At 37.4% G+C, this 18,641-nt stretch overlaps 1 protein-coding gene across 3 annotated transcripts; it reads right to left on the bottom strand.

Annotated features, from left to right (window-relative positions):
• Nucleotides 1-701: 701 nt before the first annotated feature.
• LOC137729762 (K(+) efflux antiporter 3, chloroplastic) lies at nt 702-16,961 on the bottom strand. 3 transcript variants are annotated; one of them, XM_068468782.2, is made up of 20 exons: nt 16,809-16,961; nt 16,636-16,681; nt 15,900-16,286; nt 15,698-15,799; nt 14,535-14,615; nt 13,604-13,705; nt 12,709-12,786; nt 11,625-11,693; nt 6,318-6,368; nt 5,569-5,682; nt 5,390-5,491; nt 5,168-5,302; nt 4,517-4,698; nt 4,279-4,414; nt 3,888-3,959; nt 3,685-3,786; nt 2,800-2,961; nt 1,868-1,957; nt 1,606-1,764; nt 702-1,368 (listed from the first exon to the last, which is right to left on the bottom strand). In XM_068468782.2, the coding sequence occupies exons 3-20, from the start codon at nt 16,251-16,253 to the stop codon at nt 1,093-1,095; spliced, it is 2,367 nt and encodes a 788-aa protein (XP_068324883.2). In that variant the 5' UTR covers nt 16,254-16,286; nt 16,636-16,681; nt 16,809-16,961; the 3' UTR covers nt 702-1,092. The 3 variants fall into 3 exon arrangements, 2 of the variants coding, with proteins under 2 accessions (XP_068324883.2, XP_088533888.1); XM_088677762.1 differs by having other exon boundaries at nt 15,698-15,818; nt 16,809-16,907; XR_015952296.1 differs by lacking the exon at nt 16,809-16,961 and having other exon boundaries at nt 1,868-2,382; nt 16,636-16,775.
• Nucleotides 16,962-18,641: the final 1,680 nt, after the last annotated feature.

Raw genomic sequence — 18,641 nt, 5'->3', positions numbered from 1 at the left:
TTCTTATCGTTAAAACTCAAACTTTTCAAACCCTTTTCATTAGTTTTCTTTTTTTTTTCTATGTACTTATTTCAATAAACAATTTGTGCCAACTTTACTCTTTCGCTTGCACAACAAAAGAATAAAAGCATAAAGAGTCATGTTGTACAGCAAGCACCCTCTTTTTTAGTAGGATTCTCTTCCGTGGGAAGATCTCTATTCCCTTCAATCTCCTTCTGTTTAAATGGTTGCGATTACGCCACGTTTACATCTTGTTTTGAATTTTTATATAGAGAATAAAACAAAAAAAAAAAAAAGTGTGAGAGAAACGGATGAAAGGAGATGATAATAAAAAGGAAGAAAATCCTACTTCTCCTCTTTTTCATGCTTGTTCTATATTTTCCATCAGCGGACATATGTACATGTTTTTTTTTTTTTTTTTCTTTTTTTTTTGGAAGAAACATATGTGCATGTTTTTCAACTCACTTTTTCATTTGGTTCATGGTGGGACGACACATGTTTCATGGAAAAATCTTAAAAAATTCTTTCTTTTTCTTTCAATTTTGTGTTGGAAGGCGAGGATTCTTTTTGGAACCGGATTTCTAACGTTGCGAGAAAGTTTTATACACACAACTTTTAACTTCTCATATTTCTTTTTCTATTTATGACTATAAATTGAACAAATCAAACGAAAACGACAAATAAAATTAAACATATGTGTATGAGGCTAAAAAAGGTATGTGTTTATCATTTCCATTGTTTTTTCTATGTGCACCTTTGTTTTTGGTTTGGTGTAAACCACATGGCTTAAGACTTCGGAACAAAAGGAAGGAAAAAAAACACTAAAACTAAAACATTCTATCGTATATTTCTCGAGCGTTGTCAGGAAACAAAGAATTGAAAAAAATATACAAGCCTGTGGGTTGATAAGAAGAATTAGCACCCCTTGCTCCGTTTCCTGAAACAGAGAATATTGATGTCCGAGAGTTCAGTTTGTTCCTGCGCGCATTGCTAGTCTCAAGCAAAACAGACTAGTTTTTGACACCTTCATCAAGGAATTATGATTTCACTTTGACCGAAAAGTCAAGCTCATAAACTATTTTCCCTCCTCAATCACAGTTCATCCTTCGTTGTTACGCAAGAGGTTGATCCCTCAACGTCTTGTGATTTCATTGCAATACCGTTCTCTGTATCTAAGCCGCGATGTGAAACTTCTTTTTCTTCTGCATTCTCTGACCGGTGGAGCTCACTGTCATGCTTTGCTTCATCCACATCGCCCTCAAATGCCATGCTATAAGAAGCATCTTCCTGGTTTACCCCCCATGATTTGTCTTCTGATGGAGTTGGTGAAAGGGGTACAGCGTCATCAATTAAGTCCGCAACTCTCACCTTGTCAACCAAACCAATCGTTATTATACATAGATCATTCTACTGCATTGTATCAATAAGATTTACAAAATAATTCTAGTAGCTCAACTTGACATTGCTATAACTTTTGCGTCTTCAAAATGTCACGAAGGGTATCCAAGGTCGCATGATTATACAAGAAACAATGAAAATGAGGGGGAAAGATAATGAGCAATAAGATTAGACAAAGCAATTTCAGTGTAGGATGCTTGCAAGTACCTGCATCGGTTGCAAATCATTAAGTTCTTTATCATCAGTTTTGCTCACTCCTTTAGCTTGGAGCTCCATGGAATCCCGAATGAGTTGACGAAGAAAGTTCACATCATCGGACATAACTCCAAACCCTTTCAAAAGCTTGGAGCCCAGCTGCAAACTCGTCTGCATGAATTAAAATATTAGTCTGGTGTCAAATTGTATTAAAAAAAGACTTGCTAGTTATGTATTCAATAACGCAAACAATAACAATCAATTAATTTGATACCTCTGCGCTTTCCAGAATAGCATCTGTTGCACCTGATTGCTTCAGTTCTAAAAGGTGCTTGAGATCCAGAGCTCTGGCATAAATTGGGATCTGCAATACAGAACTTTTACCATATTCAGACCACAGTGGAGAAGTATACAAAAGGGTTTAAAATCCAGAGGAAAGGAAATGGTATTGGCAGGAATTTAGCCTTCATAGTACTTGAGCTGGTGCAATCAATGTATAGCCAAAAAGGACTGGGATTCTCAAATCGAATTGGATACCAATATCAAATTCATTGGTTTTACAATGCCCTTCAAATCGGAGTTCAATAGGAAACTCCTTCAAGCACAAATGGTATGATCTCACTCAGTGTGTATAAGTAATATTTCTTACTCTAAACTTCTATGATTGTAAGCTGTATAACTAAACCACGTCATGGTCCAGATGAATACAGAAGAGCTGGAATGAAGATAATGCAAAATGGGACGGGGTTCCCCACACACACACAGAGACGTGCCGAAGTCAGTAGAAAACTGTATAAAGAAGAGGAAAACAAAAACAATTTCAGGCTTCATCTAAAAAATGGGTTTAAAAACCACTGAATGTCCTACATTGAGTTGAAATCCAAAACAAGAGAAGCTCAATTCAAGGATAATTCATGCAGCAATAGCAAGTTTGAAACCTGCGCTTTTAGCCCAAGATTGGATAACATGGACCTTACATATAAAACAACATGTTTAAAATAAGGAAAAATGTTTCTATCAAATCACAAGCACTGAAACTTCACAAGCTCCTGACAACAATTTTTTCCCTTTGATGTGGCTTCTAGTGAACCCAAATACAGCTTCTGTTGTTTTGTCACAAGGCAAGGACTTTTTCTGTCTACTTTGTGTGATTGCATCCTATGTGCTTATAATGGATTGACAAAAGAGAGAGAGAGAGTGCATTACCGCTGGGAAAGCATGTCGAAGCCTTTGAACGGCCTCAGTAGTTTTACTCCTCGCAGTGTACATAACCATGACAGCTTTTGGGGAAGCGATGCCAGCAGATTGCAAAACTGCTGGACGTGATCCATCCCCATACAGAATTGGAAAACCAAGTTCCCTAGACGCCTGTAAATGGAATGGTGAAAATAGTTTAATGTCATCACCAAGTATATCAATTTATCCTTAACATACGTAAAAGAAAAAAAAGAACCGCAATAAATATATAGATTTTCCATTTGTTTAAAGAAGATGTCAAACTTCAAGTGTCAATCAAAAAACTAATACGGTTTAAGGAAAATAAAATGAAAACAATAATAAACTTTATCTGGGTAGCAAATTCCAATCTGCATATTCAGCATATTTGACTTTTTCAGCACTGATTCCCAGCTTCTAATGCAATTATGCAATTAGAGTCCCAAAACAACATATGATATCTAGATTAGAAGGTGTGTCTACCACAGTTTAGCTCTTGAGGCTTGTTAAATATAGCGTTTATGATATCGAGATTACTGCATTGTTGATGAGATCCTTACTGTTTTCATGCCATCAGAAAATATTACAACTATACAAAAACCAATTTGGTGGGTGACAATCATTTCATTCTCAGGGGGTGTAAAATTATATAGTACTTTATACCAGACAATTCAAAATCCACTGTTCTGTTGAAGTTATTAAAACCAGACTTCCTCAATTAATTATGGCAATTAAGAAGATTTCACTTGCTTTATTAAAAGTCATCAACTATTTCAGACTAAAAAAGAAGTCATTCAAATATTTCGGACTGAGCAAGCAATCATTCATATAAAATCCTCTTTAACATAGAAAGCAACGAAAATAAATTTCATTGACCTTCACCACAGAAGGATCCAGATCAAAAGCTACAAACGGCCATCCCAGATTATCGCTATTTATCCCGGAAGCCAATGGGGTAGACAAGAAATTGGCAAGGACCTGGACATGAAGGAAAGAGAGCAAAAGGAATTACAATAGGATCAGAGACCCACAGCCCACTCGCAATTATAATCTTGCAGAAGAACATAAGTTAACCTTACCTGTCCCATTTGTCCAAATCCAAGAATAACAACAGGTTCACTTGAATCAAAGTTCACCACCTCAGCAGTTTTCTGTACACAATTGTTCAAAATTCAGGCACTAAATTGAAACTGAATATATGGGAATATTATAAATAAAAAACTAATTCAGAAAAACTGGATGGTTGTACTTTATGATTTATCATAAATAATTATTAAAAGGAAAAGTAGAAAAAAAAAAAAATTGATTAGAGTGAAGAAACTTCAAACGGTTATATTCAGTTTCTGATCAAACGTTAAACAAGTAATGTTATGGCCTTGTAATTTAAAGAGTTGATGCATGAAAAATCAATCCAGATACATCAATGCCAGATTTATCATCAATCAATTCCTACTTGATGTAGGAACTTACATCCTCGGCACCAAATTTGTCATCAATCAATTCAGCAGCCCTTCTTCCAGCATCATTAAGCAATGGGGTCAATGCCATTGACAAGACAACAACAATTATAAGCAACTTGTTAAGCTCGAGTGGAAGTACACCAAGCCTGTTTTGACAAGGCAGGAAGTTATTTAAACAGATAGAAATCCTGACATGTTCAGTCATGTTATTCTTTGTTTGATATAATGAGTTATGAGTTCTAACTCACCTATTTGCAAGCGAAAAAACTACAAATCCGAACTCGCCTCCTTGAGATAGAAGCAGTCCTATTCTTACACTTTCTTGTAAAGTAAGTCCAACACGAGGGCCTATTGCTGTTATTATCAGTGTCTTGATGACAATCAAGCCTGCCAAGAGAGAAAGCACATTCGGCCACTCTCGGAAAAGAAGCTGCATATAAAAGAATATATGACTTATATAAGAGAAAAGGAATGCTAAATTATAAATGATTATTCTGTTTTTTTCTATTATTGGTGCATCTGTAAATGTTGTATATGAAAACCGAACACGAAGTTAGATATGTTAATGTCACGCAGGTCAAAAAATCTTTATTTGGTTATTTATCAAGACAATAGGATCACTTACCAGATCAATAAAATAATTAAAAGAAACAGAATAAAATGCATAGGCATAACCAAGTTTACTGTTTTCATACAAAAGATAAATTAGGGACCATTTTGGTGCCTTAGTTCACTAACAGTATTCTGTCATTGAAACATTTAACAAAGAGAACCGTTTGAAAACAAGTAGGCAGCCACACAAGTATCCAAAAATTGCTTTTCAGAAAAGAAAAGTTTAGAAAATAAGCTTGAAACCAGAAACATCAAACGATGTTCGAAACTAAACAGTACTTATGTACCGGCATGTCAATGGACGTCCCTGTAGTTACAAAAAATAATCCAAGAAGTAGGCCTCGAAATGGCCTTATATCAGCTTCAATTTGTGTCCGGAAATTTGTTTCCGCTAACAGTGCTCCAGCCAAAAATGCTCCAAGCTGCATATATAGTGAAACTCAACTATTACATAGATAGAGGAGGTAATAATCTCAGATATTCTACATCTATGAGAAGGAATATCAAACCGTATCACTGAAACCCAACTTCTGGGTGAGAAGTGAGGTCCCTGCAACTGTCAATAAGCAAAGTGCAACAAAAGCCTCAGAGCTCCTTGCTTCTGCCACAAACTGATTTGACAAACTTAATTTAGTGGCCAGAAATAAAATATATAAAGAGTTTAAGCTGTTCTGTTTGCCATGCGCACCTCAAAAACTCGTCTAAGAAGGAATTTTCCTCCAAGAGAAAGAATACCGAGTCCACCTAAGGCTTTTAGACTTTCCTTCAGAAGCATTGGCCATATACTTTCCTCTGCTAGGTTCTGAAGAAAATAAAAATTGAAGGAATGCTGAATGAGTGACTAGTATCTGAAAGCAGATAAAATGTTTAAAAAGAAAACGAAAAGTAAGAAAACAGCACACTCAAGATAAAAGGTGCAAAAAGTCACGACACAAATCAGGGATGGTTGATAAAATAAAATTTACTCAAAACATGAAGCCGTTGATAATAAAAACAGGTTTTCTGTACTAATAATTTAACAGAATAGAAGCTAGCTTCATCAAAAATAAAATTCCCTACAAATAGAGTGATATTTTCCAGCAGTAAGTATCCTTCACTGATGATATATTTTGGATCAGACCTAGAAATTAGAATTGAAAATCAATTTGAGTTTTTCGTTGGAATTTCACTGGAATTTCTTTCTTCCATACTCCATTCTCTTCACAGAAGACATTGCACAGATTACATAATGAGATGAACAGTGGTCTGCTCATCTTAAAGAGACAAACCACCCAGTACTCACGGTCATACAATCAATTCTTTTTTTATTATATATAAGGAGGCAATGATTTTGTGTTCTACCATCAGCATTCAGTAATCCTAATTACATTAACACAATTGCACATTCAACTGTAATTATGTAGTTAAAAGAAAATATTAGTTGAATTTCTCATATACCTGGCTTTCCAGCACTGGAAGTATGACAAAGAGAGGTACGACTGCTATGTCCTGAAAATATCAAGTAGTGGGGGGCCAAAAGTTACCGATATCATACTCTTGTTATATACTTTGCATGGCAACGTTATCAAAATCCATAACAGGAAGTAAAAGAAAAAGCAACAACACTGCTTATTCCATTTATTGGATGTCATTATTAAAAATAGGGTTAAATATTAGAAGAATAACAAGTGGTGTCTAGTGGTGATGGAGAAACAGCTCACCTACTATCATTGCCTAGCTATTATATTCGGTCCTCCCTCTCACCTACTGTTTTCATCCATTCCTTTCGGCTATTCCTATTGTAAAAGCCAAAGCTGGATAATAGAATAAGTTTAGAGGGATTGCAGGTCATCATGATGTTGGCATTAGCTTTGAAGGTCATCATGATGTTGGCATTAGCTGTCTTGTTTGTTTTTCCATATATGCCGCATCTTGTAACAAGTTTCATTCATGAAATATACATAAAACATTCAACATGGTATCAGAGCGGGCATCATCCTGAGCCAGTTCTGTATATCGAACCTGCTGTGTTTATTTTTCAAAAACAATGGCAGATGGAAGTATGATTGCTTCTTCATCTGGAAGTGCTTCTGAAATGGATATCAATCCAAACCAACGACTCAGTTCAGTATTATTGAATGAGTTTAATTATTTGCCATGGGCAAGGGCTGTTAGTCTTGCTCTCGGTGGAAGATCCAAACTCGGTTTCATCAATGGCAGTCAACCTGCACCAGATGCTTCTTCTCCAGAATATGGAGGGTGGCTATGTAAAGATCAACTGGTCATGTCATGGTTGTTAAATTCTATGGAAAGGAATATTGCTGAAATCTTCAGCTATTCCGAGTCGTCTCTCATCCTTTGGACCACCGTGAAGGAGATGTATGGAAATCAAAACAATGCAGCTCGCATCTTTCAACTCAAGAAGGATATCTCCAACATACAGCAAGAAGGTAAAAGCTTTGTTCAACATCTTGGTTCTTTGAGAAGCATGTGGAATGAGTTAGATGTGTACAGACCTCACACAACTGATCTCTCTGTGCTCCTTAAAAGAACTGAAGAAGATAAAATTTTTCAATTATTGTCTAGCTTGAGCTCAGAATATGAGGATTTGAGAAGTCACATTCTCATGAACTCGGAGCTACCATCCTTCACTAGTATCTGTGCAACTATCCAACGTGAGGAAGTAAGGAGAAAAGTCATGAACAATGGTATAAAAACCAACGTGACAGAAGCTAGGGCTTACCTGACAAATGAAAAAAGATATAAAGGAAAAAACCCTCATTTAAAGTGCCTACATTGTGACAACATCGGGCATGTGAGAGACAAGTGCTGGATCCTACATCCAGAACTCAAACCTGACTTCATGAAGGATAAATCCGCATCAAAGACAAGTCGAGCACACCCTCGTGCCAACACTGCAACATCTTCATCTATCAACAATGTTGATACCTATCAACAGTTCACTGCAAATCCTGCCATCCTTTTAAATGAGTTCGCAGCGTATCTCCAACAAAAGAAGGGAAAAGAGGATGGATCGGTTGATCATGAAGATGGAAGTACTACTGCATTGATGGGCAAATTTGCAGGTTTTTTAGCTGATGCTGATTATGTACCTCAGACAGACTTGAAAGGTATCGTAACTGCTTTCCAAACTGCTCTTAAAATAAATGAGTTACATGATTTTTGGGTTGTAGATTCTGGTGCCACAGACCATATGACTAATCAAATGTCAAAGTTACATAGATTTGAGAAACTACATAATCTTTCACATGTATCTGTTGCTAATGGTGAAGGTGCTAGGATTGTAGGAAAGGGAAAAATCCACCTGATATCTGATCAAATAGAGTCTATGGCCCTATATGTCCCATCATTTCCATTTCAACTTCTCTCAGTGGGAAGAATCACAAATTCCTTAAATTGTTTGGCCATTTTTTCACCAAAAACTGTCATTTTTCAGGATTGTATAACCAAGAGGACGATTGGTGAGGGGTTTTACCTTGATGGTCTCTATTACATATCAAAAAGCTCTTCCTGTGGGTTCCATGCCAAGTCAAAGTCCATCCATACCTCCATTCAAGCTTCCACCTTGTGGCACCAACGACTAGCTCATCCATCTCAACCTATCTTATCCACCTTATTTCCTGACTTAGGCAAAGAATCAACCCACTGTGAAACTTGTCATTTGTCAAAGGCAACAAGACTACCTCTAGGGTCTTCGATGTCTAGAGTTTCTCATCTTTTTGAGCTTGTACACTCTGATTTATGGGGACCAACAAATGAATCTTTTGATGGTTATAAATATTTCATAACTTTTGTTGATGATTATTCAAGAGCCACCTGGTTATATTTGTTAAAATCAAAAAGTGAGGTGATGGAAGTGTTTAAGGACTTTCACAACCTTGTCAAAAATCATTTTTCTTCTCAAATCAAAACCCTAAGGTCTGATAATGGCACAGAATACATGTCCCAAGTCATGACTCAATATTTGAGCAACAATGGCATCATACATCAAACTAGCTGTGTTGGCACACCCCAACAAAATGGTGTTGCCGAGAGAAAAAACCGAGATCTCCTTGAAAAAACTAGGGCATTGATGTTACAAATGAATGTACCAAAACGTTTTTGGTCTCAAAGCGTCATGACAGCAGCTTACCTGATCAACAGATTACCTAGTAGGGTTTTGGGGTTCAAATCCCCAATGGAGATAGTCAAGAACAGAAAGGTGGACTTGTCTCACCTCAAAGTCTTTGGATGCATCTGTTTTGTTCATGTTCAGTCATTACATCGAGACAAACTTGATCCTAGGGCAACTAAATGCATTTTCCTTGGCTACTCGTCCACACAAAAAGGGTATAAGTGTTATAATCCACAACTTAAGAGATTAATTGTTTCAAAGGATGTTCAATTTCATGAAACTAACTCTTATTACAGTAAGTCTCTGGATAGTACAAGTCAGGGGGAGATTATCTTGGACATGTTTCCACTGCCAAGGACTGAGATACACAACAATGCGGGTGATCAAACTCACACAATGGATCTTGTGGCTCCAAATCAACCAGATTCATATGACGACAGCAACATGCCTGTAGAAGATGAAACTCTACGTAGTATTGGTCCTGAAGAACCTTCAGAAGAGTCTCTTCCTACCATACCTCGACGAAATCCAACTCGTGAGAGGCACCCACCAGCAAGACTGCAAGACTTTGTTACGTACAAGCTCAAGCACCCCTTATCCAACTATTGTTCTTATCAAAAGTTGTCACCTAATTACACTGCCTATTTGAGTAATATATCTGCGCATGAAGAGCCTCAATCATTTCAAGAAGCTAACCAATCCCAAGTGTGGCAGCAAGCAATGCAGGATGAACTGCATGCACTCGATCAACATAAAACCTGGAGCATTGTGCCACTGCCCAAAGGAAAGAAGATAGTAGGCTGCAGGTGGATATACAAGATTAAATTCAACTCGGATGGGTCTATTGAAAGACACAAGGCACGATTAGTGGCCCGTGGCTTCACTCAAACATTTGATGTGGATTACAAGGAAACCTTTGCCCCCGTTGCAAAGATGAACACAGTGCGCGTACTCTTGTCTGTGGCTGTCAACAAAGGATGGCCTATGTATCAAATGGATGTAAAAAACGCCTTCTTACATGGTGAGCTTGAAGAAGACGTCTACATGAGATTACCACCGGGTCACTCTCAAAGTCATAAACAGGATGTTGTGTGTAAACTGCACAAATCAATTTATGGTCTTAAACAATCACCGAGAGCCTGGTATGCTAAGCTCAGTTCAGTCCTTATCAGTGTTGGTTTTGGAAGAAGCAATGCGGACTCCTCTTTATTTGTACGCTCAGGCACCGCTGGTACATTGGTTGTTCTTGTGTATGTTGATGACTTGATCATTACCGGAGATAACCCTGAAGAAATCAAAGAACTCAAGCACTCCCTTCAGCAACGCTTTGCAATAAAAGATCTTGGTGTTCTGAGATACTTCCTTGGCATCGAAATGGCTACATCTCACAAGGGCTTATTCCTTAACCAGCGCAAATATGTTCTGGATCTCCTTAAGGAAGCAAACATGAGTGATGCTAAACCGGTCCCTACACCTCTTGACATTAAACTTAAGGTCAGCTTAGAGGGTCAATCTCTTCCAAACATAAGTTATTATCAGCGGTTGGTTGGTAAGTTGATATACCTGACCATCACAAGGCCCGACATTACCTATGCTGTCAGTATTGTTAGCCAATTTATGCACTCTCCCACGATGGAGCACTTTAACCTAGTCAAAAGGATACTTCGGTATCTAAAAGGTTCTGTGGGACGTGGTATAATCATGAAGAAAAATGCAAGCACTCAGATTACAGGTTATTGTGATGCAGATTGGGCTGGCAATTCCATTGATCGTAAGTCTACAACGGGATTTTGCACGTTTGTGGGAGGCAACCTTGTCTCATGGAAAAGCAAAAAACAAACTGTCATTGCAAGATCCAGTGCTGAGGCAGAATATCGGGCAATGGCATCTACTGCGTGTGAACTAATCTGGCTCAAAGGTTTACTGTGTGACTTAGGTGTTTTCAATCATCAATCCATGTCCCTTTTCTGTGACAATCAGGCTGCAATGCACATTGCTTCCAACCCAGTTTTTCATGAGAGAACCAAGCACATTGAAGTCGATTGTCACTATGTTCGTACACAAGTTCAATCTCAGGTTATCCAAACGCATTTTGTAAGGAGCTCGGATCAACTTGCGGACCTATTCACAAAATCATTGGCCTCTCATCAGTTTCAGCTTCTTCTTGGCAAGCTTGGATCCATCAACCTACTGGATCCAGCTTGAGGGGGAGTATTGGATGTCATTATTAAAAATAGGGTTAAATATTAGAAGAATAACAAGTGGTGTCTAGTGGTGATGGAGAAACAGCTCACCTACTATCATTGCCTAGCTATTATATTCGGTCCTCCCTCTCACCTACTGTTTTCATCCATTCCTTTCGGCTATTCCTATTGTAAAAGCCAAAGCTGGATAATAGAATAAGTTTAGAGGGATTGCAGGTCATCATGATGTTGGCATTAGCTTTGAAGGTCATCATGATGTTGGCATTAGCTGTCTTGTTTGTTTTTCCATATATGCCGCATCTTGTAACAAGTTTCATTCATGAAATATACATAAAACATTCAACACCATTCAATTCAACAAATCAAAACGAACCCAAAAAGGAAAAGAAGAAAAAATATTACTCCAAGCATGGTTTGGAATAGAACCTGTAAAAGAAGTATCCCTAGAGTTGCTGACCCAAATCTTGTAGGGAGTTCACCTTTCTCTGCAAGTAGCTATATATTATGCTATGTAAGCAGCGATATCAATGGTCATTAAATATATTACATATAAATTAACAGAAAATTTATTGGCCCTAGGAATAAAGTACACACTCTGCATTATTGTCCATTTTAGAACTTGTAAAAGTCAATGAAATTGAAATACTGGATACTCTCAAAAACTAAGACAGTGAATTCCCCACACTAGGATCTTATATGTGTAACGTGTTACATGGATTATGCCCATTCAAGGGACCAAAATTTGGGTAAAAGATATGATATATGCTGGGAAGCGGATAATACACACATGCGTGCTTATTGTAATTCTTACTAAATTGTTATGCTTTATTTGCTGGTAAGGTGTTATAGTCAAGTCATACAAGCACCATTAATACCAACGATAAAACAGCAAACCCTTCCAACACTTCCTTAGACAACTATTTCTATCATCATATTGTTAACGTTCAACTTCAGGTGTATTTGACAATTAATCAAAACCAGGTAATCTCCTTTTTAGATTAATAGTTCAGCTTTGATTTAAAAATGTGAAAACATTTGTTACAAATAGGATATGTAATAGACAGGACACAAGTACTATATTTCATAGGTCATACAATATGTATGGTGATTGAGATCTTGGGCAAGCTTCAAAGCATGGTTTTAAAGTTTGACAACAAAGCATCCTTAACTATGAAGGGGACTTTAAGTTTAAAGCCAGTACAGCTAGATTCCTGGTCAGGTTAACCCAACAACTGAAATGTCATGGTGTGACTGCAACTATATAGATTGCTATTACCCCTGGTAAGAAGTAAACTATCATCAAAGGGTTCTTACTAAAACTTGGAAAGAAAATGAAATATTTAAAGCACGCCCTTTAGCTTAGCAAGGGGGGAAAGAAGAAGGAAAATGATCACTTTTCCTTGAATATAACTAGCCATTTTCTTCCACCGCTATATCTGGAATCATAATAGCAGCTAACTGAAACAGATTTCTTCATTTGAAAAATTCTGCAGTTCCATATTTAAATTACCTGAAGTACAAAAGCTGAAGAAGACAGAGAGAGAGCAGCACCAATCACTACGGCTTCATCAACGCTTCTAATGTTGACCTATTATGAAAGGAAGAACATAAAATAAAAATTAAAAACAGCAAGGACAAGGACAGAGGTCAATCCGTATCATACTCGAGTTGGTGACACTGAAAGACAAACCAATAGTGATTTTAAACATCAAGAAGACTTACTAACTTAACAAAACAAATCTATCATACTTGAATATTTTTACCAGGACAAGCATTTGGACAAAGATAATAAAGAAATTGGATTACCACTATAACTAAATTAGTTGTCAAATCTTTACGAAAACTAAATTATACTCGTTGGGTTAGCCCAAGATGTGAGGAAGGGTGGACCGGTGGGTGCAGAGCTTGAACCCCTTCAATGTACAAAGGACACTTGGGCTAAAAACTAAATTATACTCCTCGGGTTATTTGCGTAATGGATTAGGAATAAAATAGGCCCAGAGCTTGAACCCTTCCAATGAACCAAAGACCAAAAATATATCAAACAAAGAACACAAAAGTAAAACCATCCTGAACTTATGGACAGAAAGGACGGATAAGAATAATATCAGATCTTATATGTTCAACTAGCCACTAGCTTACTGACCTTGCCCATTAGCTCAAATCTTAATAAAGTTAAAAAGTATGTTCCCATAAGTTGAAACTAAAAGAAGGGAATAATCGAAGAAAACCGTAAACACTGCACCTAATGTGGATGCAATCCTGAAAACTATATAATAAAGTGGAATCAAACAAGTAACTAAGTCAAAAGATTCAAATATTTAACAAGAGAAGACGAATGGTAATACCATGTTACATATAGATGAAACAAATGCTAAAAGTGTTCTACAGAACAGAGTTCTCACCAAATCAGGCCTGGAGTTAAAGAGGAACGTCAAAATTTGGGTTCCAATAGCCCCATTAGGTGGAAGTTCGAAGGCTGTGAAAGCAAGAGTAGATAATACGACCTTCAAGAGGGAAAAAAAAACAAGGTCAAAAATTCAAGCAGCACTATAGATGGTCATTTGTGTTTTTCCATGCAATTGCAGCATTCATAAACTGCAAACAGAAGCTTAGCATAAAAGATCAGGGCAAAGAGCAATTATAGGACTACATAATGACAATGGTGCCATTCAAAGGTGTTTAAAATTATTAATCAACAGCACCAAGTATGCTTCCAGCTATGCTACAATAACCGTTCATGGAATTTTCCCACAACAAAGATGTTGCAAGAGCCTTAGCCCTTAAGAAATGCAAATGTCCCTATGCCTATTCAATCAGAAGTTCACAACTTTAATTATAATTTTATATCAACCCTTATTGATCAACACACATACACACAGACACACAGAGTAAGAGAGAGACGAATCTAAAAAATGATATTTGTTACTGAAAAGTAATTTGTTATATAAATAGCTTTTCACAAAATGATATATATAAAACTATAATTAAATTATTTGGTTCCTATCAATCAATTTGTTAAGCGAACAAAACACTGAAATGCAATGTCCATTTCTTCCTCCTACTTATTAGCAACTCAATTCCTATCTTATTCCATTCCATATGAATACTCTTCTTCTTCTTTATTTTTTTGGGTGCCTTATAGCTTTCCAGAATACAAATACAACCATAAAATCTGAAATAACCTCAAAACTACATTTTTCCAGTTTTATCAATACCCTAACTACTCCAGTTTGAATTTCATAATTATCCTCAATAAAGAGAATACTATCGTCTAATTTACACAACCAGATGGACACTAGAAACACCAAGTATTTCTTTTTGTCTACAAATTACCTGAGTTAATCCCATTCCAAAGGCAAATTTTGCAAGAGCCTTTAGGCGCGAGAATGAAAGCTCCAAGCCCATCTCAAACAGCTGAAAGGGAAACATAACAGTCAAACAAAACAATGTAAAAGGTTTGCACTAACATATCACCATGAGAGGAATATAAGCTTATTTAGAAATCATATTCTTTAACTTTTGGGAGAACACAAATTGCAGAAGAAATGGCACAAGCGTCTAAGAAAAAACTATGCAAAGCAGAGGACACTTCATCCAAACACCTTCCCAGGTATTTCGCTGTCCATAATCTGAGGTAAGTCCAGGCAGTGAACCCTAAGTATTAATCCTCTTTTTTACTCTTAGTGTCACAGTTAGGTGAATCCGGTAATTAACCAATAGAAAACTAATTTAAGATGGATGTACTTATGTTTGAGCATCATAAGGATTCGACGTAAGATAGGAGTGCTGGGCCCTCCCCCTCCTCCTTTATGTGGGCTTGGGACCCGCAGCCAACCCCACTTAGTGGGATAAGGCTTTGTTGTTGTTGTTGTTATTGTACTTATGTTTGAGCATCAATAAGTACGCACGAGAATATATATTTTCATTCTTTCTATGAAGTACACAGGGGTGGCCTAAGCAAAAAGAAGAAGTTCTGTCTTCATAACGGAAAAGAATTTTTCGGCTTATCTCAAGTGTTAGGCAACCACTAGACCTCAAAAACTCAAGTTAGAGAATGAGCCAAGCATGCATATCAAGCTAACACCCTCCTTCCTCACCTGCACCTCCCTAAACAACAAAATATGGGAAATGCCAATAGGAGGTTCAAGGCATGATCTCATGCTACTCAGGTCTGATACCCTGTTAGACAACTACTGAACCCCAAAAGGATAAGTTGTTTGGGAATACACCAACTACATATATCGGCAATGACCATTTGGAATAAAGGCATTTAGTCTCCACTTTGTTCTTGAGTCAAATCTCATAGATAACAGTAATTGAATATGAAAAAAAATGAACCAATAATGTAAATCAAGCTAACACAGAGGGCTATCACAGGTGCACAAAGCAAGGTGATGAATTGCAGTATTCATAGACATGGTACAGGTACAGCATAAGAATAGAAGGCCAGATATTATTAACTTTTCTGCCAGTAAACATCAACAAAGAATGCTTACCAAGAAAAGAATCCCCCATTCAGACAAAACTTTCACATCTGTAAGATTCCGAATCAAGCCAAATTGATTGAGTGTAATCCCCGCAAAGAAGAAACCAAGTATCTGAAAACCATAACGTATACTGTATTTCATCTAAGAAGTGATCTCGTGTAAATTTTACAAAAATAACAATAATATAGGTGCGATACAACAACAGTCTTACAGGACTAGCTTTAATGATCTTGAATGCTGGAACGATAATGACAGTAACAGCTAAGAACGTCAAAGTATCAAATCCCAAATCATTAATGACATCAGCAGCGTTGGCAACATCAAGTCCTGCATGTATAATCCGCAATCTTTTTGAAAGGACTGGTCTGTGGTTTGAGAAATAAAGTCCTCTCCATCCGCATACAGAGGAAGCTAGTAAAGGATTTCCCAAGAAGTTTCTTGCAACAAAAGGGGGATGCCTTGTCTTGTAATTAGTGGCATATGATAATGGATGCAGTTGCTGGTTACTGGAATATGGAATAAAAGAACACCCAGAAAACCGTGATATGGACAGAGAGCAGGCCATAAACGGGCTCTTTTGTTTGACAGTGTTGTATCCCTGCAAGGAAGAGAAGACAAGATATAGGCTAGATTAACTTAAACAATTATACTCCACCATCAAAATGCAGGAACAAAGAAGAATGGAAAACTTAATGGCTTTCGACTTTAAACAAAATTCCGAAAGTTTGGCTGATTGCATGTTCTGGTTTCCTGTTGTGGATTGAAAACTTGACATGATATAAGGAAAAAATTGGCAAAATGTTGAGCACATAAAGAAAAGTTTGAATTTTTGTTCCCTACTGATGGTGATGGTCACCAGGTACAAAAGAAAGACAACATCTTTTCAGTTCATCATTTGGTACGCATGAAATATACAGAAAAAGGATAACAAGTAGAAGCATATTTACCTTAGAGCTTTCAAAATAAGTGAGTGACTCCAACGTAGTGCTGAGGCTGATGACACAAGAAAACCCACATTGAAGAAAAGAAAAACCCACGACTTATGTTGCTTTTCTTACAAAACCCACAATTTAGTTATGCAAATATTTGAGGAAAACACAGAGAGCTAAATCATTTGAACCTTCTTAGTAAAAGATGGGAGAGAAAGAGAGGGAGAAGCAAAAGCTGAGGACGAAAAGTGCACACGTTTGAGGCCTCCTGCCTGCCAATGTGTTTGAAACGAGAGAGAGAGATTTAATCCAATAAGCTTGGATTGCATGCGACTGTGTGTGTTGACAGTTTGTGGAGGAAGGGCAGGGTGTGAGGCAGGCGTTGGAGCAACGAGAAATGGGTTTCAAGTCACGTCAACTAAATGACAAAAGCCCATCTGATTTTTCCTTAATACTGTCCACCTGGCGATTTCCAAGGCTGCAAAGACCTTGCCACTTGTAATTATCTGACAAGAATTTTTAGCAGATAAGAGAATAAAGAAAAGAATCACCACCAATGCTTGTGCAAGTTCCCTTTTTCTTGGTGAAATTGGCTTTAGCTTTTACCACCAGCTAGCATAGGTATGAAAATATGAAGATACAAGGGATTAGAACGGGCGAGGATGTGAATGATTGGGGCTCATTTGGAAGTGCTTTTGAAATGTTTGAAAGCGTTTTTGATAACATTGATTTTGAGTGCCAAAATCACCTTAAGTGTTTTTCGGAAGAAGAACTAGATATGTGCTTCTTGCATGAAGCATTTAAAGTGTTATTCTAGAATCCACTTAAATTTTTATTTGGGACTGATTTCAAAAAAATTTCATCAAAAACGCTTTCAGTTATTTTAAAATCACTTTCAAACGGCCATAGATAACAACCTCATATGTTAATGGGATACCTTCATTTTTCAAGTTACTTGTACCTAAAATTGATGGTAACCATTCCTATTTTCATACATGGTAAGTGAACATGACCTCAAGGTAATGTCGTAAAGTGGGCGATGACTGAATGAATATGAGGAAAATAAAAACCCGCTTCTAACCTCGTTTAACACCATGCTTCCTCCGAAGCTTTCATCTGAATAGTCCTGTGGGAGGGGATAACCATCTCTCATGCCAGTCCCCGGGGTATTAGCAGCCGTTTCCAGCTGTTGTTCCCCTCCCACGGACAAGTTCTTACGCGTTACTCACCCGTCCGCCACTGGAAACACAGAGCACCTCAAGATTTACGACGTTTCCGCTTCCATGGGATGTGCTTAAAGCCTCTCCATTTTTTAAGCAACCATCACACTTCATTATCAGGTGCTAGGACGAATGAGGTTAGAGTGCATATAACTTTTTCAGAGGGCTAATAACAATTCTCTTGAATTCTAGTAGCGCAATTCCAAGTTTTTCTAGGTTTCTCATCTTGGAAACCTACTTAAAACCGCATATGAAAAAGAAGGCATCATCCTCAGTTATGCAGCAACAAATTAGAAACTAAAGGAAACTGTCAGCATTCAAGGTAAAATATAGAAACTCGCTCTGCTGTGCTGTCCTTAATCCATGTCTTAGTTGTAATCAAACCTTAACGGGCTAATGTCTTATCAGATCAAATTGCATTATTGTGTACCCTGATTCCGAAGGTTGTCTTTCTACAAAATCCTTTCAAGCTCTACCGCACGTAACCATTAAACCGTACTATTCTAAAGAAATTCACACACAGAATGGATGTATATTACTGCAACCCTCTCACAGTAATAAACCTCACCAGCAGCTGAAGTCTTTACAATTGAGGACGGACGCAAGATTTTCTTTTTACTCAACAGACATCATATAAGGGTTTCCCTACGACAAACGAACAAAACCGTGTTATCCTTTTACACAAATCTTCCGTTAAACCAAGGTGACCATACATCAGAACTCAGACAGAACATAATCTGGGATGGCTGGAGGAATGGGAGCAAAAGAAAACCCATTTGGCGAAATTATGTGTTAGTTGAAGCA

Source organism: Pyrus communis, chromosome 10 (genome assembly GCF_041283825.1).
Source record: "Pyrus communis isolate YQ-2024b chromosome 10, ASM4128382v1, whole genome shotgun sequence".
NCBI lineage: Eukaryota > Viridiplantae > Streptophyta > Magnoliopsida > Rosales > Rosaceae > Pyrus > Pyrus communis.
Note: the sequence above shows the minus strand (reverse complement) of the source record. Positions and strands in the feature narration are given on the sequence as shown.